This window comes from Aspergillus alliaceus (genome assembly GCF_009176365.1).
Source record: "Aspergillus alliaceus strain CBS 536.65 unplaced genomic scaffold BDW43scaffold_30, whole genome shotgun sequence".
NCBI lineage: Eukaryota > Fungi > Ascomycota > Eurotiomycetes > Eurotiales > Aspergillaceae > Aspergillus > Aspergillus alliaceus.
In genome coordinates this window covers 245,195-265,945 of record NW_022474713.1, presented here as the reverse complement: position 1 = coordinate 265,945, position 20,751 = coordinate 245,195, and the positions used below count along the sequence as shown (strand labels likewise).

General features: G+C 48.7%; 5 protein-coding genes across 5 annotated transcripts; 3 read left to right on the top strand and 2 right to left on the bottom strand.

The window, feature by feature from the left end:
• Window positions 1-146: 146 nt before the first annotated feature.
• Window positions 147-2,569, top strand: steA (sexual development transcription factor SteA; the record flags this gene model as incomplete). Its single annotated transcript, XM_032047371.1, has 5 exons — window positions 147-270; window positions 374-473; window positions 538-2,091; window positions 2,182-2,265; window positions 2,320-2,569. The coding sequence occupies 5 exons, from the start codon at window positions 147-149 to the stop codon at window positions 2,567-2,569; spliced, it is 2,112 nt and encodes a 703-aa protein (XP_031898952.1).
• An 820-nt stretch (window positions 2,570-3,389) lies between these two features.
• Window positions 3,390-9,076, top strand: BDW43DRAFT_320497 (sodium/hydrogen exchanger 3). Its single transcript, XM_032049091.1, has 8 exons — window positions 3,390-4,029; window positions 4,107-4,146; window positions 4,222-4,543; window positions 4,596-5,826; window positions 6,521-6,552; window positions 6,628-6,777; window positions 6,839-7,498; window positions 7,552-9,076. Exons 1-8 carry the CDS (start codon window positions 3,845-3,847, stop codon window positions 8,784-8,786), a joined length of 3,855 nt encoding a protein of 1,284 aa, XP_031898951.1. The 5' UTR covers window positions 3,390-3,844; the 3' UTR covers window positions 8,787-9,076.
• Window positions 9,077-10,045: 969 nt separating this feature from the next.
• On the bottom strand, window positions 10,046-11,735 carry BDW43DRAFT_320493 (zinc-dependent alcohol dehydrogenase; the record flags this gene model as incomplete). The annotated part of the gene is made up of 3 exons (XM_032049090.1): window positions 10,600-11,735; window positions 10,159-10,513; window positions 10,046-10,092 (listed from the first exon to the last, which is right to left on the bottom strand). The coding sequence occupies exons 1-3, from the start codon at window positions 11,248-11,250 to the stop codon at window positions 10,046-10,048; spliced, it is 1,053 nt and encodes a 350-aa protein (XP_031898950.1). The 5' UTR covers window positions 11,251-11,735.
• BDW43DRAFT_125836 (uncharacterized protein) lies at window positions 11,671-12,553 on the bottom strand. The gene is made up of 2 exons (XM_032038124.1): window positions 12,257-12,553; window positions 11,671-12,146 (listed from the first exon to the last, which is right to left on the bottom strand). The coding sequence occupies exons 1-2, from the start codon at window positions 12,338-12,340 to the stop codon at window positions 11,841-11,843; spliced, it is 390 nt and encodes a 129-aa protein (XP_031898949.1). The 5' UTR covers window positions 12,341-12,553; the 3' UTR covers window positions 11,671-11,840.
• Window positions 12,554-15,509: 2,956 nt separating this feature from the next.
• ino80 (chromatin-remodeling ATPase INO80) lies at window positions 15,510-20,506 on the top strand. Its single transcript, XM_032038121.1, has 3 exons — window positions 15,510-16,281; window positions 16,335-20,121; window positions 20,198-20,506. Exons 1-3 carry the CDS (start codon window positions 15,769-15,771, stop codon window positions 20,404-20,406), a joined length of 4,509 nt encoding a protein of 1,502 aa, XP_031898948.1. The 5' UTR covers window positions 15,510-15,768; the 3' UTR covers window positions 20,407-20,506.
• The last annotated feature ends 245 nt before the right edge of the window (window positions 20,507-20,751 follow it).

The following is a 20,751-nucleotide window of genomic DNA, read 5'->3' as shown; positions in this document are numbered from 1 at the left end:
TGTGCCTGTGCGTATGTTTTCGTTCCCTCCCCTCACTGCTACTCCAAAGGGCATAAGCCGCCGAGTTGTTCTCTCATCGACTGGCTCAGACAAGATACCCTTTTCAGCATCGTACTAATGAAACGCACAGGCATTCACGGAGCAAGATGTATCCGCAACATGGTGCTCCTATGGCACCTCCCCAGAAGCCAGAAACATTCATGCTCTCGAATGAGGCGCAGCAAAGCCTTCCTCATGACGCGCAAGTCGCGCTACAACAGGTTGATAATTGTGAGTCGGGTATCTTCAATTATATAATGGACCACCTCGAGCGTTTGCGTAACGTGATGTTGAGAAGTATTTCTTCCTGGACTAACGTCAATGCCTGATATAGTGAAGTATTTCCTTCTTTCAGCGCCAGTAGACTGGCAACCGGATCAACTTATTAGACGATTCCTGCTTCCTACTGGCGACTACATATCCTGTGTTCTATGGTTCGTTTGATCGCGTGTCCACCCCGCCTCGAGGGAAGAGAGTGTCCGGCTGATTTGGTGATAGGAGCAATCTTTTTCACATCTCGGGCACTGATATAGTTCGGTGCCTGGCCTTCAGGTTTCAGGCTTTTGGACGCCCTGTCAAGAATTCGAAGAAGTTCGAAGAGGGTATATTTTCTGATCTTCGAAACCTGAAGGCTGGAACAGATGCGACATTGGAAGAACCGAAGAGCCCGTTCCTTGATTTCCTTTATAAGAACAATTGCATTCGAACGCAGAAAAAGCAAAAAGTTTTTTACTGGTATAGCGTTCCGCACGATCGGCTGTTTCTCGACGCGTTAGAACGTGATCTAAAGCGGGAGAAAATGGGACAAGAGGCGACCACCGTCGCGGTCAGCGAGCCTGCTTTGTCGTTCGAGTTCGATTCATCTCAATCATTGTATGAACAACTCACGAAGGCACAACAAGCAAACTCCTCATCGTTTACTGCACACGCAAGTACGACATATGGCCAACCCGCTTCCCCAGTGGTTCGGACCGTTGACGCTATGCCTCCTCCTCAGATGGCTCCCCAGATGGCTCCCCAGATGCCCCCGCCGACGATCTCACTTCTTCCGGACGAATCTGGCAGCCCGGCAATTTACAACCCGATCCATATGCCCAACACTCTGGCACAGAGCGTTGTTAAGCGCGAATTAGATTATGGGCCATTCCAGTACGACCGCAATGGAATGCCCATTGTTCGAGTGCATCAGCGCCATGCTTCCATGCCGACTTTCGTCGAGTATTCACCGGCGCCGTCGTTCGTTTCGTCCCAATACGAAGATTACAGCAACCGGGGATTGTCCTTCGAACCCGTTACGCCTCCACAGCACAGTGTTCCGCTTGGCACCGAGCCGGCATACATTGCTAATGAAGATACCGGTCTCTATACTGCTATCCCTGAGATTTCTTCTACTGCAGCATTCAACCCAATGATGCAGCTGCCTCCCTCAAATCTCGCAAGCGCTCATTTCCCCACCCCTGCAAGAACATTTCACTCAAACGTCTACTCTGTTTTAGAGGGCTCTCCAACGTACAAGCAACGGCGGCGGCGTTCTTCCATACCGCTAGGCGTGAATAACTCGGTTGCTACCCCCACTCATGGTCAAACGCCGGGGCCCTCGCAACAAATCGCATATGCTGCCCATAAACCAAGCGACCTGCGGCGCTCTGTTTCCAGTTCGGTGGCTCCCGTCGCTGAGGCAGATGAGCCCCGCCGTGATCCGTCTCGCCGTATCATGAATGGCTATTCCACGGGTGCCCTTCCCCAAAAGAACTTGCTACAGGAAATGTCTCGCAATGGGACGCCTCTTCCAAGCCTCGAAGAAAATCCTGAACAGCATAGTTTGCCGCTTGCGAACCCTCCAGATGAGTTGACCGCACTTCCTCATGGTGATGTCCTGGAGACAGGTGTACAACACAGCGCAATGAACAAGGCGGAGCGGTTTGTTCCGGGCCCTGTTCGTCGCGCTCGAAGCGCTACGATGATGGAGCTTGGTCCCTATCCACAGAAGTCACACTCATGCCCTATTCCGTCATGTGGGAGACTTTTCAAGAGATTAGAGCATCTGAAGCGGTTAGTTGCAACATTCTGTAGCCACAACCATCTATTGGGTGGTCTTATATTTTCAATTCTTTAAGCATCTACTGACGTTTGACCTCTTAGACATGTGAGGACCCACACGCAGGAAAGACCTTATCCTTGCCCTTACTGTAACAAAGCCTTCTCGCGCTCCGACAACCTTGCACAGTGAGTTATCCAATGATCCCACCTAGTCGCAAGCATACTAACCATTTTTAACAGACATCGTCGGATCCATGAAGCTCAACAGGACGGTCAACAACCACTCCATGCACATGAAGATGACTTGGAAAATGAAGACAACGAAATTGGTTCCCAGGATGAGGGATCGTCTCCAGACTCCATGCCAAGTACAGTGGTCAACGTCTCTACTGTCACCTCGATGCCATCTACTATGGCATTGCCTTCCGCCATGTCTACCATGATGGCACCTCACATGCTCGCTCCTCAACTTCTACAGCAGCACATATAGAAGGCACGAAGGGAATATTGACCCAAATGGTCCTTATCCCAGCTCTCGTCAACATTAATAATGGCCTCGGTTTTGCCAACCGTGATACGTACGGTTGGTTCCGACGGTTCCGGCTCAGATATCTTACAGTTTAGAATATTTGTTGATACCATTTACTGAATTATTTAATCCAGCCAGCAGGGTTTTCCAACTATGACTCGGCTGCTGGACTGCTACATCACGTTTATTGAGACATGTTGAGAAAGTCTCCTAATCTCTGCTCCCCAGCGTACTTCCAAGATCTAAAAGGATTTCAGTGCAGGCTTGCCGTTTTCTTTCGGTCTATTAATTGGAAATGTGTTGGATTTTGGTGTGCGTACATATGTTACTGGTCGTCACCTGAGCTGCAATTCTATCATAATCACTCCTGAGATTTCTCCCCCCCTTTGCTTGGTTTTGATCTGGTTCTCACGCGCTATGTTGATATTGGATGGTTTTTCTGTATCATTTTTCTTTCCTCCATATGGGGATTCTGTATGGCAGGAATCACGAGGGAAAGCACGACGCGGATGGAATAAAAGCGGCGTATAGCTTTGAGCAAATATATTGCGGAACATTATCGGATTTTTATTATGCTGTGTTTAGGATGGAAATACTGAAGTTTTAGGAGGTAAAATGCTACCCTAAATCACACGATAAATACAACTCAAATCATTGGAACCTGTCCTTCTGACATGTCGCTGCAACCCATGGTTCGGATCTCGACTCCATTAGTAACCCTGTAAATGTGATGTGCCAAGTCATGTGATGTGCCCTGCTGACGTCGAGTAGTTTGAGAGGACAGTCTACACCCCCAGCATTACACCCAGTTTCCTTCGGATCTGTGTATCCGTTATTTTCGCCTTGAAGCTAACTCTAGCCAGTCTACCTTTATCTGTAAATGATTGTGCCTAATGGTCTTTCCTGTGTCGACTTGTGTTGATTGGTCCAAATAAGCATCCGGGATCTCTACACTACTAGCTATTGACTGGGGTCTGGACACTCTTTTAACATTGCCTGAAGTTGCAATTTCGCCTGGGGATATTCTCCTCATCACGATACTTAACATAAGAAAAAGAAGGACAGAATACTTACTCCGCACTCACTTCCTTCCAAGTCATACCTACTTAATATCCTCACCCATCCCTATACAGAACAGGTCCTACGCTTTGGGTAAATTTACCTACGGGCTATACATCCTCCCAGGAGCTAAATCTGGCCTCTTAGCCAGCAAAGCTTCCGGTCTTATCCACATCAATGATGGAAACCAATGAACGAGTAGCGAACGAGACGTCGCCCCTGGTGGGATCAGACAATGATAACGATGCCGGCTCTATAGCAGACCAAGACATGCAGAATGACGCTGAACCTGAAGACACTGGACATTTACCGGAGACAAAGAGTACCTGGTACCTCTTCCTGCTGACGTTATGTATTGGTGGGTAAGTCGTCTGCTCTGCCTATCATAGGGCCCAATGGTATCTTTCCTTAAGACTGTAAACTGACATTAGAAAAATAGACTTCAAATTGTCTGGTCAGTGGAACTATCGAATGGATCAGTAAGCGAACATATCCTGATACCTACGTAAGAATAGACGTTGACTTCGTGTCCGCGTGCGTACGTGTTTGTGTAGCCCTACCTTTTATCTCTCGGGATGAGCAAGGCTCTGCTGGCTTTCGTTTGGATTGCGGGCCCTCTGACAGGAACGCTTGTGCAGCCATACATCGGCATTTGCAGCGATAACTGTCGTTCGTCGTGGGGTAAAAGGAAACCCTTCATGGTAGTTGGTGGCCTGGCAACTGTTGTGGCTCTGCTTGCTCTCGCATGGGTGAAAGAACTTGTAGGCGGTTTTCTCGGTTTATTTGGTGTCGACCAAGGGTCTACGGGGACCAACACAGCGATCATAGTCTTTGCAACTATTCTGATGTATTGTCTTGACTTCGCTATAAACACTGGTAGGATCCATTCGTCTCTTGTCTTTGACCCAACGATACTAAGTGTGCGCAGTTCAAGCAGGTATCCGGTGCTTTATAGTTGATAACGCGCCAGCCCATCAACAAGAATCAGCAAATGCCTGGGCTAGCCGGCTCACTGGCGTGGGTAATATTCTAGGATACATCTTTGGATACATCGATTTGCCCCGCTATCTCCTGTTCTTGGGTAACACGCAGTTCAAAGTATTGTGCGCGCTAGCATCTCTATCACTTGGCATCACATTGTTGATTAGCTGCCTGTATATTCAGGAACGAGATCCTCGCTCCGAACCCACTTCCTCTACAGGAAACCCTGGAATTGTGACCTTCTTCAGACAGGTCTTTAAGTCGATTCGGTACCTACCGCCGCAGATTGCCAGAGTCTGTGAAGTCCAACTGGCTGCATGGGTTGGCTGGTTTCCTTTCCTCTTCTACGCTACGACATATATCGGACAGCTCTATGTCAACCCAATCTTTGATGAACATCCGAATCTCTCTGACAATGATATCAACGAGGCTTGGGAGAAAGCTACCAGGATCGGAACCTTTGCTCTTCTCGTTTATGCCATCATTTCTTTTGTAGCCAATATAACATTGCCGATTTTCGTTGTCCCTACTTACCAGCCTGTTGCCTCACCCGAGGAGACCTGCAGCCCTTCAGATGACGCAAGGGCCTTTCTAGGGAGGAGAATGTCATGCTCTAGCCTACCAGTCGGTACAGCCTCGGAGCCCCCTCCAACTATCCCAGATAAGACAAATTTCGAAGTCCCAGACGGACCAACGTGTTTGTCGAAACTGCAGATTCCAGGGTTCACGCTCCGCCGAGCTTGGCTTTTATCCCATGTACTCTTTGCGCTCTGTATGTTTAGTACCCTTTTCATCTCCAGTTACCAAGCAGCAACAGTGGTGATCGGAATAGTCGGGATCTCTTGGGCTTTAACGCTCTGGGCACCTTTCGCGCTGATCTCCGCAGAGGTGGCGCGGATTGACACCGAGCGCCGGATTCGGCGACATCAGTCAGAGCTGGCAGGACGAAATATACGGCATTCTACCGGCGCCTCCGATCGGCCAAATACGGTTACCGATGACGATGATCTAGAAGATGGATTAACGTCACCAAGGAAGCTTATGGACGAGGAAGAGAATCTAGCACAAGCGGGGATCATCCTCGGGCTTCATAATGTGGCAGTTTCATCGCCGCAGATCCTGTCCAGCTTGATTTGCAGTGCTATTTTTAAGATGACCCAGAAACCTAGAGGTGAACCGTGGGATGACAGTGTTGGGTGGGTGTTGAGGTTCGGGGGTTGCGCTGCGGTCCTTGCAGCATGGTTGACCAGCCGGCTCGTCGAGGGACGTCGGGTGTAGAAAGTGAAGGTCATCCCGGATTCAGGTGGTTGCAGTATACTTTCGAGGTGTAACAGAAGTAGTAGCTCATAGAAAATCATAAAGATTCGAGTGTAGAGACTATATTAATACTCCGTTAGATAAATATAGCGGCGGACAGCCGGCGGGACTTTGTTAGTCTTGGCAGGCCACCGCTCGCCGTCAAATACTTGTCCCGATCTACCGACCTGACCTACTAGTACTTACATGACTATCTCCTCTGCCCTCCCCCTTGCCCTTCACTTTTTGTTCTCGTCACTTTCTCTTGTCAGCGGATTATGTGCGCCTTGGTCTGGCGTCAGAGACTCACAGCTGGAGTTAACCGCTTGGTGTCTTCCGCTGTCGTGGTTGCGTGGCCTTCGTAAAGATGGCTAGTCAACTGATGGGCGATGTCCTTCATCAACTTATCCGTATGTCTCCTATCACGGGTTTTGTTGTTAAGAAGCATTCACTTGCCACGGTGACGGCGTCAGTTAGTTCTGACGCTGTCTCGCACTGCTCCTCTTCTTATCCGACTTCCACCTGATAACTCAAACGCGCCATGCCATAGCTGACGATGCTTGCTTTGCTAGGTAGAGCGGCGGACTCCGAGTCCGATCCCGATGAAGGTGCGCACCGAACCGCCCAATATTCGAGGTCGTAATACCACTTGCATTATCTCTGACTATAATGGGTTTGGGTAGATGTCCCGGAAGCTGGTACCAAGGAGTTCTTCAGCTCCTGGGCCCTCTTTATTCTGATTATGCTCTTGATGTTTGCGCTATTCACCAGTTACATTCTCCAGCAGAGGAAGATCCAGGCGGTGCATGAAACCGTCCTTTCTATTTTTGCTGGTTTGTTCATTCTTCTACAATCAGCGCAATACCCGGGGGTTGGCTTCTCACATGTTTATAGGTATGTTCGTTGGGTTGATCATCAGGTTGAGTCCCGAATCACCCATCCAGGACAGTGTTACGTTCGATTACCAATTTTTCTTTAACCTCCTCCTTCCTCCAATTATATTGGCCTCAGGGTACGAACTTCACCAGGCAAACTTTTTCCGAAACATTGGTACTATTCTTACCTTCGCGTTTGTGGGGACCTTCATATCCGCTATCGTGCTGGGGCTTGTTTTGTATGTTTGGACGCGGATTCCATTGGATGGCTTGAATATCTCGTTCGTCGAGGCTATCTCTGTAGGCGCTACGCTATCTGCTACAGATCCAGTTACTATCCTCGCCATATTTAACCTATACAAAGTGGAGCCGAAACTTTACACCGTTATCTTCGGCGAGTCGATCTTGAACGATGCAATTGCGATTGTCTTATTCGAGACCGCACAGAAATATGCAGATAGCGACGCAGGCTCTCTGACTTTCCTCAATCTATTTGAGGCTATCGGCCTGTTCTTACTTGTCTTCTTCGGTAGTATGCTGGTAGGCATGATTGTAGGTATCATGACTGCACTGGGTCTCAAGCATACACATGTCCGCCGCGTGCCCAAAATTGAGAGTTGTCTGATCGTTCTTATCGCATATGCAAGTTATTTCTTCTCCAACGGCGTCTATCTGTCTGGTAAGTTGGCAGAATCCCCTTAAAGAAAATACTCAGAAGCTCATAGTAAATAGGCATTGTCTCTCTCCTGTTCTGTGGTATCACTTTAAAACATTATGCATACTACAACATGTCACGCCGGACTCAATTAACGACGAAGTATCTGTTCCAGGTGATGGCACAACTGTCAGAGAACTTTATCTTTATATATTTGGGACTCGACTTGCTTGTCCAGAGAAATCTCCAGTTTAAGCCCCTTTTCATCATGGTAGCTGTCTTCGGTATCTGCCTCGCTCGGTATCTCGCCGTTTTCCCACTATCCAAGGCAATTAATTGGTTTATTCGATATAGAGCGCGCCGACGCGGAATGGAAGTTGCAGATGAGCTACCCTTCGCTTATCAGGCCATGCTCTTCTGGGCCGGGCTTCGTGGAGCTGTTGGCGTGGCACTAGCTGCAGGTCTCACTGGTGTCAATGCTCCCGCATTGCGAGCTACCGTTCTTGTTGTTGTCGTGTTGACCGTCATAATTTTCGGCGGCACCACAGCTCGAATGTTGGAGATCCTTGGTATCCGAACAGGGGTGGTCGAGGAACTCGAATCTGACGATGAATTTGACATTGAAGTTACTAACGGGGGAACGTATTACAAACGATCCGATACCGCGTTGGGATATACCCCCCGCCGCATGGACTCAAATATCCCATTAGATGGCATGCAGCGGGGAGAGCTTGACCGGAACGATAGCTATTCGAGCGGCAATAACCGCCGTCCTAGCCCTCCACCATCTAGTTCGGGAAAAGGTCGGAGACATTCACGTCTCTACTCAAATGCGTACAGCCAGAAGGATGCGCAAACAGCCCGCGACCGTTCATCCACAGCTACACTACTTGGCAGCGGCATTGGGAGTCACAGTGACAGTAGTGCGGGCAGCGAAGATGAGTTCGGTCTGAGAAGTCACGGTAAGGGCCGAGCGACAGATACCGACCCTGTCGATGCCTTCGATTTAGATGTGGATGAAGTACCCTCAGACGACGACCTTCCTCCTTCAGCCCCTACAGTTTCTCGACTGCGGCGATCACCCTCCCAACCACCCCAGTATCTGGGTCCTTCACAAGCACATTCTTCAGCAGCTACGGTGTCACCGTCGAGGCGAGAGACCGGGCGGAGCGCCAGTCAGGCTATCCGGGACCTTTTCTCGGGAGGGTCGTCCGGAGATCATGGCGCCTGGTTTCGACAGCTGGACGAGGATTATATCAAACCCCGACTCCTACTGGATCAATCGAATCATAAGGGGCCGGGTGCTGTGTAGACGTTGTTTCATATACCTAAAGTTTGCTTTCGATCTATTCATTTTATTACTAGTTTGTAGCTCTTCTATACCAGCCAGCTCCAAGCATAGTGTGTACTTTGTTCTTTTGTCATACATTGACACTACAGAGCCTGGAAACTCTACGGCACGTGTATACTGGGAAGGATTCATGCAATTGTTTCCATGTTCGTTTAGATAAGACCGTGGTCAATGAAAGAAACCCTTTCGTCTCACTGTCTCCTAAATTTGGTTTATCTCTGGGGCTATCATTCCTCGATAGAAGAACTATGAAGTTGGTTTTGTGGCTGAATCGATAAGAGATTCAATCTCCGTCTCTTCGCAGATTTGAAACAATTATCACCGTTTATAGTATACATACATCTTGATCCTGCAGGTGCTGGCTCAGTCTTATCTACTTTCCCTCTCTTTCTTCCATTCCTCCTTCCATAGTTTTTTTTTTATTCTTATTGTTATTTTTTTTCTTTTATTATTGGGCTTAATTCGTATCTTCTTCTCAGTTCCCTTGTCGGTACAGATCCTTCCTTTCATTATGGATGTCAAAATCAAATCAAGGCTGTCTCACGAAACTGAAAAGGATGACGTGCCGGTGGAGTCGGAGGGTTGGGGGGGGGGGTTTAATGCCAATCCTGTGTAAGTTTTTGTTCCTCGGTTTCTTAGTACATATATACCAATGGCCATACTAGATGGATTGCAAGGTTGATGGATAATGGTTTGACAAGCCATTCTCCGTTACAAACAGGAACTGCGAAGGCATTAATTAATTACTCAACAAATACAGGTCTTTGCGGTAGGATTCAGTATCGTGGGCTATTGCTGTCAATTGCTTCAACACTTTCCTTCTCAGACGACGGTTCAAATGGCCCATTGTCTAATTCTTCTAATTCTTCGTAGTAAAAGCTTGGAGGCTTAAGATATATAAGATCCCGTTAATGGGCGAGTGCTTCACGAATAAGATTTTGTTTTCATTATATAGCAGTGCCCCTAAGAGGCATATGATTTACGGAGAAAGCGAAAGACGAGGGTTCTAATGTGAATAGAACGCTATTAAAATTCATACCATAAATCATTACCTATCGATTATACAAGGCCACCAGCTACCCCTCAATACGCTCTTGTAGCATCTTCTGTATCGGCATTCTCGTTTCTTTCATATTCTATGACCCGGAGACCTTAAGACACAATGAAACCCCATAGTTCTAATAGTTGTTATCCTGCCGCTGCGCTGTATAGTTTCTCATTTACTCGGGGATTTCGAGCACATAACGACCGGCAATCTTGCCTTGCTCTATTTAGCTTGTTAGCATAACTTTAAATGAAATGAGTTATGCATCGCAGGGAATGGAGAACGAACCCATGAGCTCAAAGATCTTCGGAAGATCCTTCAATGGTGCAGTCTTGAATGGAGCCTTGATCAGACCGCGAGCAAAGAAGTCAACTGCCTCGACGCCATCTTGACGGTTACCGACATAGCTACCCTTGATGTTGATCATGCGGACCACAGTATTGAAAACAGGAGCCCTGAGGAAGGCGCCGGCGGGCAAGCCAATAGCGACGACGGTACCACGCGAGCGGACGTATTCGGCAGCCTGCTGGAAGGGCTTCTCGGCAACGGCGAGAAGGATGACCGCATGGGCACCTAGGCCTTCAGGGGTAGCGGCTTTGACGTCTGCAACGAGATCTTGGGTCTTGGTGAAGTCGACGTATGCCTGCGATGGGAAAATGTTTCGTTAGTATATTTTGGGTGATAGCAAGGAAAAACAGCTCAAGGCAAGGGGAAATTGTATTGGCATACCTCCGCTCCCAATTGCTGGCACATGGCTTGCTTCTCTTCTCCGCCGTCGATGGCCACCACACGGATGCCCATTGCCTTCGCGTACTGCAGCGCCAAAGAGCCGAGGCCACCGCCAGCACCAACGATGGCGACGGTCTGGCCCGGTCGAACGCCGGCTTCTTTCAATCCCTTATATACCGTGATACCCGCACACAGGACGGGGGCGACACCATCGAGAGGAACATTCTTCGGAAGCTTCGAGGCGTGAGTGGCCTTACCGATGGCGTACTGTTGGAAAGTTCCGTCGACTGTGTAGCCAGACAGCGACGCATGAGGACAGAGGGGCTCATCGGCTTGTTTGCAGAATTCACAAGCAAGGCAAGACCCATTGAGCCACTTGAGACCAGCATGGTCGCCAACTTCGAACTCAGTCACCAGGTCACCCCTGGCGACGACAACACCAGCTCCCTCATGTCCACCCACCAGCGGCATCTTCACGGGGAGGGGCCAGTCCCCCTTCAAGGCGTGAAGGTCGGTATGGCAAACGCCAGAGTAGCGAACCTTGACAAGTATCTCATCTGGTCCGGGCTTGGGGACGGGGATTTGTTTATAGATGAGCGGACCGCCTTTCTGCTCGGCGACTTGAGCCCATTGCATCTCAGGAATAGACATTTTGACTTTGTGGATCTTGGAAAAGGGAAAGGGAAAACAAGAAAAAGAGAAGATTTGGGGTGTGAGCTTGAAGGAGGGAAGTGATGAGGATATGAGATATGCAGAGGGTGAGACTCAGGACAGTTCTTATAGTAGTCAAAAGATCTGGACCAGGGTTTCAAAGACAACAAGTGGGGTGACGGTCATCCAACCCGGATATCTCACACAACATGACGTTGCCTTATTGGATAAGAATGATAGTGAATTGAAAGATATAACAGATTACAACGGGTATATGGAATGAGGATCACCGGAGAGAGGGAAAGGGAAAGGTCACCAAAAAAATATTTCTTTTTCCTTTCTTTCTTTTCTTTTCTTTTCACCGAAGCTAGTCTAGGAGCTCATCAGACCATGGTCGTCCGATATACAACGTCATCGGTGTTACTGGAGCTCTCTCCGCATGGCCCGATCGAGTAAGGGAAGCAATAAGCATCGTCTTTGAACTTCCCCCTAGAACAAAGCAAGTTGAAACGTGTACAGACTTTCCCTTCCCCCGAAAGAAAAAAGCGTGGGGGAATGGAATTGGATCTGTTCTGTTCTGTCTGATTGCTTCAAGGTCCAGAGTCTTGGCCAATCCCTTCCGAATGCGGTAAGATTATCATGCGGGGAAAAGAGAAAAGAGGGCTCAATCTTCTTCTATTTCCCCTGTCAAATCTCGAGCTTGGCTTTTTGTTGTTGTTGTTGTTGGAGTACAGGTAGTAGGCAAGATTCGAGGCAATTGCAGAATAGAGTAGTTCGAAGTTCAAACAAAGGAGGCAAAAAAAAGAAGTTTGGCCACGATCCACTCGGATCGGATGACATACATCGACTGATGTCCAGGCGGTTTTTGGGAAGTCGCTGTGCCTCAGGCGGAAACGCTATCGCTGTCATTAGTAGCAATCGTAGCCACTTTGCCGCCCTGTTACTTGGCTTTTTTTTTTTTTTTTTCCGTCTTTCTCGGGGTTTGGTGAGATGCGGGATGTCTCACTTTTCTGGGTCTTTTTCTTTCTTTTTTTTGGGTTGTCACTCCCTCAAGTAGATCTCGGACGTACGGATCTTGACAAGTTCGCATACGTACATTCTTGATACTCCCAGCAATGGTGGCATCGCAGGAAGGCCACCCTTCTTCGTGTTCGTGGAACTAGAAGCGAGCAATTTTAGACCCGAGAGACATGGAGGTTGTGATTCGGTCGAGTTGGCTCTAGAAGGAAGGGCTTGGCTTTCTCTCTGTCTCTCTCACTCTCTGAGAAAGTGATGGACGGCATTGTGACTCTGAACTCCCTATTTTCAGTAGAAGCCAGTGGCCTTATATCAGGATTATATCAAGCATAATTTCGTTCATCATCATTATCATCATCATCATCATCATTATTGTCTTTGTCTTCTTTTTCGTACCATTATATCTGGAACGCAATTGTACCCCACGCGTAGACTTGTCGCGGGCAGTTTTAGAAGGAAAGTAAGGCTAGGTTCGAGGGCAGCAGAGGTATTTAAAATATTACTTTAGCTTGACGAAAAGTACCTTATGGGCAGAGGACCTTTTGGAAACCACCTGACCTCCACCTGCTATAGTAGTATAGTATACCAAGCGTTGAAGAGTGAAATCAATATTATTACCATGGATTGCAGTGGTAACAGTCTAGTAGCTCTGGACAATACATGAACCGCATGTGTTCTTTCCGGGCCAAAAAAGACCTCACCCCCAGCAATAAATTTTATACGAGCCTGTAATATCTTTATATATGTATATATATAAATAACCCTTATCACGAGGCCGCGCCCCCGGAACGTTGTTATAAGGGTCGGTTGTATCAATATTTCTACACTCTACATGTGGTCTGGACTGCATGAAAGCTCATTGTGCCACACCGAGGGATGTGTAACAACGTAGTGGAGTTCTAGGGATTGTGCTGTCAAATAAGAGGTCCTTCCCAATGGCCACAGTCTGTACCACGGCGGGAATCTTTTTTAAGTGTAGATTCCGGACATGTGCACTTCTAAAACATCCAGACCTTTGGGAGGAAGGGTAACAAAGGAGGTAGAAAGGGCCAGAATATATGGGTTGATGTTTCGTGGATATCTGCATTGAACGAAGAAAACCCTTTCATGTTCTGGTGAGAAAACCAAAGGGGGCTAAAAGCATTTACCAACTACTCTTACTGCAAAAGTCCCTCATTCTCAGCCTCATCCACCATGCAGTTGTCAAATGGTGACTATTAACCGGTGCGTGCCTTTTCAAAAACATGCTGAACGTTGCTTCCCCGAGCAGGCTGTTTCAACGGGATCGGCTTAATACCACGGGATGTTCCTCCGGCCGGAGCATTCCAGCTCGTTGGCGCTGATTTCGGACGGATCTGGTCAAGTCCATCAAACCTAACACAACAGAACATATGACTTTTTAAGCCACCAAAGGGCTTTGGGGCTATATCAACAAGCTCTGTCGTTGGGGAACTCTTTTGTGGTGGCTTTCAACAACACAAAGAATGATAGGACAGGGTTGATTTGGGTTGGTCTACTAAATATCTCTTAAGTACTAAGATACTATGATTAGTTCGGAGTAAGGCGTGGAGGTGCAAAAGTACCTACTTTGTAGAAAGTCTTGGTATGCAGACAGCGGCGATCTACATGTTATTAATCCAACTCATAGTTGATTTGAATTCACCATGCTACAGAAGAAACATTCTAGAGGGTATTAAGTATTTATGTATGTATGTATGTACATATGTAGGTCAATATCATATAGATTCCATGCAAACCTGAGATCCGGGGTCGTGATTACAAGTACCAAACGAGACGGGCTTGGTTATAATCCGAATCTGTTTGAAAAGTTTTCACATATAGAAAGCATCATCATGTATGGAACAAAAGGGGCTAGTTGTATCTCTGATGGAAGAAAAGAAAGCACGGGATTCTTTTTATATAAAATTAATCCGGATCACCTCAAGGGGGGTTAATTGATTGATTGATCCATTAGTACTTAGAAGAGAAGGCTGGCCCTATGTATAGTATGTACGTACCTAGTGTATTTTACCGGAAGTAATGGAAATACACGTACCGCGGAGAGCGTGTTTCGGATGGGCGATTCAAGCAAGTAACGAGAACGAACGACACGAAGAAACCAGAAAGGGAAGAAGAGTTGGGCAAAGGGGGAAAACGGACAGAAAGTGACCAGAGAAGGAAAAATACTGGAACCGACAACAACCAACAAACCCATCATCATCATCATCACCACCACCACCACCACCTCCTTCTCTACCATCGTCACTCTTCCTTTCTTTCCTTGCTCCTCTTTTCCACCCTTTCCTTCTTGATCACCATCACCATCACCATCTCATATCTCCCCGACCTATCCATCGCCTTCCCCATTCTCTTGTCTCAAAGCTCTATCTGCCGGCCCAGACAAATAATTGATTACACCCACCACCCCTTGGCTGGGCCTGGCTTTTTGGCGCATCTTCGCCTCATCGGCCGTCTCTTTCGGAACCGGGTTTTGTTGGTTCACCACTAAGCACAAAGAGCAGATTCCTGTGCACCCGGTAAGGCAATCTCCTCTTCCACTCTATCGTCGTCCCTTCCCTTCATTCTCTCGCCAACTAACACATCGGCGACCCCTGCCTCCATATCCAACTCACTTTCCGATGTTTGAAGCACCTCGAATTAATTCTCAAAGCAGACATCACCTAAGCGACAATCGGACGGACGCGTGATAGCTTCGCATTTACACTTCTCACCAACAACCGCGCATGGCTGGCGGTCGCCTATCGTGACGGTTCACGTTTACCTGACACGATTCTTCGTGCGCTTATCTCTTCCATCCATCGTGAAGCATTCGCCGCCGCGTTTTCGGCACACGCGGCCACCATGACGGGGGCTCCACCATATAATCCTCAGTCCCCTACCCAGCAGCACCATTATCCTGGCTACTCTCCCCCAAACAAGAATCGCCCCTTTTATCCCAACAATGACCAGTACCAGCAACATCCTCCCCAGACGCCTCCCGCGTTCCCTCCCCAGACCGCAATGTCCCGGAGTCCTCACTACTCACATGCGTCTCCATTGCCGGCTACCCTCCCGCCATTGAATGGTAGCGCACCTCCGCCGCACCCTGCGGATCCTTCATCGCAATTTCAAACCCATTCGTCGGCTGGAACCCCTCAGTTCCCACTTCCCCGGCCTTATTCTGGATCCGTCTTACCAGGCAACGGCGCATCGCCTTACGGTCACTCGACTCCTCCTCATGCCCGTCCGACCGGCAGGCCTGATGGTCATCCGCAGCTTTCCCCGAAGAAGGAGCCAGAGTCGTCCTATATGGGGGGCCATGGAGTCGCTGGATATCCGTCATCTATTATGAGAGAGCCTAAGCCGGCCTCCCCTCCAAAGGAAGTAGTATGTTCTTTTTCTTACCCAAACCATGCCTTCTACACTGGAGTTTGAGACGTTGCTTGCTAATATATCATTCTTTGTTGCTGCATGTAGAAGCCTGCCAGGGCTGCAGATCCCATGTCTTTCGCCAGCATTCTTTCTGGTCCGGCCGAAGAGCGCTCTCCCCCAAAGCGACAATCTCCTCCACCAGAGACGGCACCAGCACTGGTAGTATCGACACCACGAGGAGCATCTCAGCTTAGCCCGCCTCCACCAACTAACACCCCTTCCTCGCAACAGAGAATAAAAGAACAGGAGCAGGTACTACCGAGACTAGAGAAAAAGCCTAGCTCGGAGAAATGCCGCCGCAACCTAGAGCTGGAAAATAAATCGGCTGAGCCATTTACTACCACACCAACCAGCGTCGTCCTTGAGCCAACCAAAACGTTTACCCAGCCTCGTGTTTCTAGTTCCCGTAAAATTCTATCCGAGCGGGAGACAGAAACCATCAATAAACACATGGTGGAGATTGATAACGCAGAAAAGAGTGATGTGGAGGCCCCTGGGTTTGAAGAAGAGCACAAACGCTACAGCATGAAAAGTAAGAAACGGGCTTTGGACGCTGAGAGAATCGAGGGTATCAGGCGCAAGGTAAGCTGTTGTTTTCTCCGCTACTGATAGCGCTGTACTTACGCAGAATGTAGCGCCGCCGGAATGATTTTTTGATCAACCTTGGAAAGTCACTGGAGAAACAGGCCTCTGCGGGAATGGACCGGTTTCGGATCGCAAACGAGGCCTCTGTCATCTCGGAAGTACAAGCCAAGGAAATACAAGACGAGAAGGAACGTAAGAAGGACATGCAGAGGAAGCGCCGGAGAGAGAATACGGTACGGTTGGAGATGCAGAAGAAACTCGAGGCCGAGCGCAAGGCGAACAGGGCTCAAGATTCCGCTGAGAAAGCCAAGTTTCTACGGGAAGCCGAGCGGGCCCAGAGAAAAATTAAAACTACCAAGAGGGCCTTGGAGGGAGTTACGGCGCCCGAAGAGATTGGCGAGGTCACCCCGCTGGCACCAAACCTGGAAGGTGGCACTACTAGCTCTTTCCACATTGGTCGGAGCTCTCCGTCAAGGCGAAAGTCGGGACGTGGCGGTCCTGTCACACGGCCTAAGAAATCAAAGGAGCAAAAGCAAGCTGAGAAAGACGCAGCGGAGGCCGCCTATGCCGCTATGGAAAACGACGAGCCGTTGCCTCTTGCACCTAAGGAGGATCCACGCAAGGAATCTCTTAAGAAGGAGGCCAAGGGCAGCCGCTCCAAGGAGACTAGCCCGGCACCCCTGTCCGCCTTTGAAACAAAAGGCTACAATCAAATTTACGAACAAATCTGGCGAGATATTGCTCGTAAGGATATTCCAAAGGTCTTCCGGGTCAAGGCCCTTTCGCTCAGTACCCGCCAGGAGAATTTGCGCAAGACTGCTCAGTTAGCTAGCAAACAGTCTCGGAAGTGGCAGGAACGTACCAACAAGAGCATGAAGGATACCCAAGCTCGGGCCAAGCGAACGATGCGTGAGATGATGTCATTCTGGAAGCGTAACGAGCGTGAGGAACGTGATTTACGCCGTCTTGCTGAAAGACAGGAGATTGAGTCAGCCAAGAAAGCAGAAGCAGAGCGCGAAGCTAACCGCCAGAGACGCAAACTCAACTTCCTCATCTCTCAGACTGAGCTATACTCTCACTTTATTGGTCGGAAAATCAAGGGTGCCGAGGGCGATGCTACTAGTGATACTGTGGGTGAGACAATTCAACCCGGGAAAGACCAAGAACAAGCTGTGGATCTACCCGCAGGCACCAAGGTCACCAGCTTTGAGGACCTGGATTTCGATGCAGAAGACGAATCAGCACTCCGACAGGCGGCTATGGCCAATGCGCAGAGTGCCGTTAAGGAGGCCCAGGACCGAGCCCGGGCGTTCAATGCCGGGCAAGATCAGATGGCTGCTTTGGACGAGGGCGAATTGAACTTCCAGAACCCTACAAGTTTGGGCGATATTGAGATTTCGCAGCCCACCATGCTTACGGCGAAATTGAAGGAGTACCAGTTGAAAGGTCTTAATTGGCTTGTCAACCTATACGAGCAAGGAATTAACGGTATCTTGGCCGATGAGATGGGTCTTGGAAAGACCATTCAGTCGATCTCCGTTATGGCCTACCTCGCTGAAGTTCACAACATCTGGGGCCCGTTTCTAGTCATTGCGCCAGCCTCGACCCTGCACAACTGGCAGCAGGAAATTACTAAGTTTGTTCCTGATATCAAGGTCCTTCCTTATTGGGGCTCGGCGAAAGACCGCAAGATTCTCCGCAAGTTCTGGGACCGCAAGCACATCACCTACACCAAGGAGTCGGAGTTCCACGTGCTGGTGACATCGTATCAGCTAGTGGTTCTCGATGCGCAGTATTTCCAGAAGGTTAAGTGGCAATATATGATCCTGGATGAAGCCCAAGCAATCAAATCCTCGCAAAGCTCCCGTTGGAAAAACCTCTTAGGGTTCAGCTGTCGTAATCGTCTGCTCCTCACTGGTACGCCCATTCAGAATAATATGCAGGAACTGTGGGCTCTACTCCACTTTATCATGCCCACCTTGTTCGATTCTCATGATGAGTTCAGCGAGTGGTTCTCCAAGGACATCGAATCACATGCGCAAAGTAATACAAAGTTGAATGAAGATCAACTCAAGCGTCTCCACATGATCTTGAAGCCCTTCATGCTCCGTCGTGTCAAGAAGCACGTCCAGCAGGAACTTGGAGATAAGGTTGAGAAGGATATCTTCTGCGATCTAACCTACCGTCAGCGCGCCTACTATACTAACCTGCGCAACCGCGTCAGTATCATGGACCTTATCGAGAAGGCTGCTATTGGCGACGAGGCTGATAGTACGACGCTGATGAACTTAGTTATGCAGTTCCGGAAGGTTTGTAACCATCCAGATCTATTCGAACGGGCGGAGACAAAATCACCATTTTCTATCGCGCATTTTGCGGAAACGGCCTCCTTCGTGCGAGAAGGCCAGAACGTTGATGTTGGTTACTCGACACGTAACCTGATCGAGTATCCTCTGCCTCGCCTTCTATGCAGCTCTGACGGCCGTGTTGATGTAGCGGGGCCTGGTAACCTACATGCCGGCTTTCGTGGCAAGTACTTGGCTCATTTGATGGACGTTTTTGCCCCAGAAAATATCAAGCAAAGTATCGAACACGACGGCGCCTTCTCTTTCCTACGCTTTGTGGATACTTCTATCAACGAAGCGTACGAGCAGTCACATCAAGGTATCTTCGAGCGAGCGATTCGCCGCCGCGGCAAATATAACAGATTGTCTCGACTCAATGTAGTATACGATGAAAGAACAACGGCATCTGCCCTTCCCCACACTATGTTCAATATCATCCAACGCAATGATCAACATGCTATCCGCAATGTCACGACAGAAGGCTACATGCGGGAATTAACGACCGTGGCGCTGTCCGTCTTTGACCGTGAAGGACTCGGCATCATCGAGCCTTGTGCCAGTCCAGCAGCATCTGCACCTCCAATTACCATATCCTGCTCCGGTCGAGCTGCATTGAACGAGATGAACGACAGCTTATTCAACGTTCCAGTTCGACATGTCTTGTTCAGTACACCTTCGACACAACTGGAACAGCAGATTCTCGAAAAGAAGCTGGACCCTGTTTCTTACTCGCTTCCGCCAATACTACCACAGCCGATATCCGCGAAGGGACGCTACACGCATATTGAAGTGCCATCTATGCGACGCTTCGTCACAGATTCAGGAAAATTGGCCAAGCTAGATGAGCTGTTGCGAGAGCTGAAGGCGGGCGGTCACCGTGTGCTACTCTACTTCCAGATGACACGCATGATCGATCTAATGGAAGAGTATTTGACCTACCGTAATTATAAGTATTGTCGCTTAGATGGAAGCACGAAGCTAGAGGACCGTCGCGACACGGTGGCTGATTTCCAGCAGCGCCCGGAAATTTTCGTGTTCCTATTGTCTACTCGTGCTGGTGGTCTAGGTATCAATTTGACTGCAGCAGACACGGTTATCTTTTATGATTCAGATTGGAACCCAACAATTGACTCTCAAGCCATGGATCGTGCTCACCGTCTTGGTCAGACGAGACAAGTTACGGTATATCGGTTGATTACTCGCGGCACCATTGAGGAGCGTATTCGCAAGCGAGCTTTGCAGAAGGAAGAAGTGCAGCGTGTCGTCATTTCCGGTGGTGCAGCTGGCGGGGTTGACTTCAATACTCGTAACCGCGAGAGCCGGACTAAAGACATTGCCATGTGGCTGGCAGATGATGAACAGGCCGAGCTCATTGAGCAAAAGGAGAAAGAAGCTCTGGACCGAGGTGAAGTGTTTGGTGCTAGTAAAGGTGGTAAGAAGGCTGCGCAGAAGAAAAAGAGAGATATCACGCTGGATGACATGTATCATGAAGGTATGTTAACTTGGTCAAGGCACTCTCCGTCCTTTGGAAGATCTCTTGTGGACGTGCTAACCCTTTCCAACTTTAGGCGAAGGGAACTTTGATGATGCCAGTGCAAAACCATCCGGAGCGGCCACCCCTGTTTCGACTGCAGAGAACCTAGGCACTCCATCGTCCACACCCGTCCCCAAACGAGGGCGGGGACGTGGAACAGCAAAAGGCACGTCTAAAAGAGCGAAAACCACCAAGGAGCGGCTACGTCTCATTGATGGCGACGGTGGCTTGGGACCTAGTTAATTCGATGAATATTTGCCTTGATAATTGGACACAGCTGGTTATGGTCACGGCGTTAAAGAGATTGCCCTTCCCCCTCCTGTCTTCTTTTGCTTTTCCCCTTTTATTTTTTCCCTTTGTTTTCATTACCCCCCCGAAATTCTTATGGGCAGCTTATGTCCTGCCTTGTATTAACAGCATATATTCCTGATATACGAAGTGATTAAGAGATATTGAAGAGGTGGTATGGAACCTGGGGTGATAGGCTCAATGATGTGCAAACGGAGTCAGAGAAGAAAAGTGTCGAGTACTTTTTTTTTCTTCTTGAAATTGATGGCAAGGTACTATAGACGTGCGTATTTTGGTGTA

Bases quoted from the DNA above. Each gene is read 5' to 3' on its own strand.
- BDW43DRAFT_320497 (XM_032049091.1), top strand. From the start codon at position 3,845: ATGATGGAAACCAATGAACGAGTAGCGAACGAGACGTCGCCCCTGGTG. The intron at 4,030-4,106 runs GTAAGTCGTCTG...TTAGAAAAATAG, and splicing joins CTGACGTTATGTATTGGTGG to ACTTCAAATTGTCTGGTCAG. The intron at 5,827-6,520 runs GTGGGATGACAG...TTTGCTAGGTAG, and splicing joins CAGAAACCTAGAGGTGAACC to AGCGGCGGACTCCGAGTCCG.
- BDW43DRAFT_125836 (XM_032038124.1), bottom strand. From the start codon at position 12,340: ATGCGAACTTGTCAAGATCCGTACGTCCGAGATCTACTTGAGGGAGTG. The intron at 12,147-12,256 runs GTGAGACATCCC...TGACAGCGATAG, and splicing joins AAAGAAAAAGACCCAGAAAA to CGTTTCCGCCTGAGGCACAG.
- ino80 (XM_032038121.1), top strand. From the start codon at position 15,769: ATGTCTTTCGCCAGCATTCTTTCTGGTCCGGCCGAAGAGCGCTCTCCC. The intron at 16,282-16,334 runs GTAAGCTGTTGT...CGCAGAATGTAG, and splicing joins TCGAGGGTATCAGGCGCAAG to CGCCGCCGGAATGATTTTTT. The intron at 20,122-20,197 runs GTATGTTAACTT...TTCCAACTTTAG, and splicing joins GGATGACATGTATCATGAAG to GCGAAGGGAACTTTGATGAT.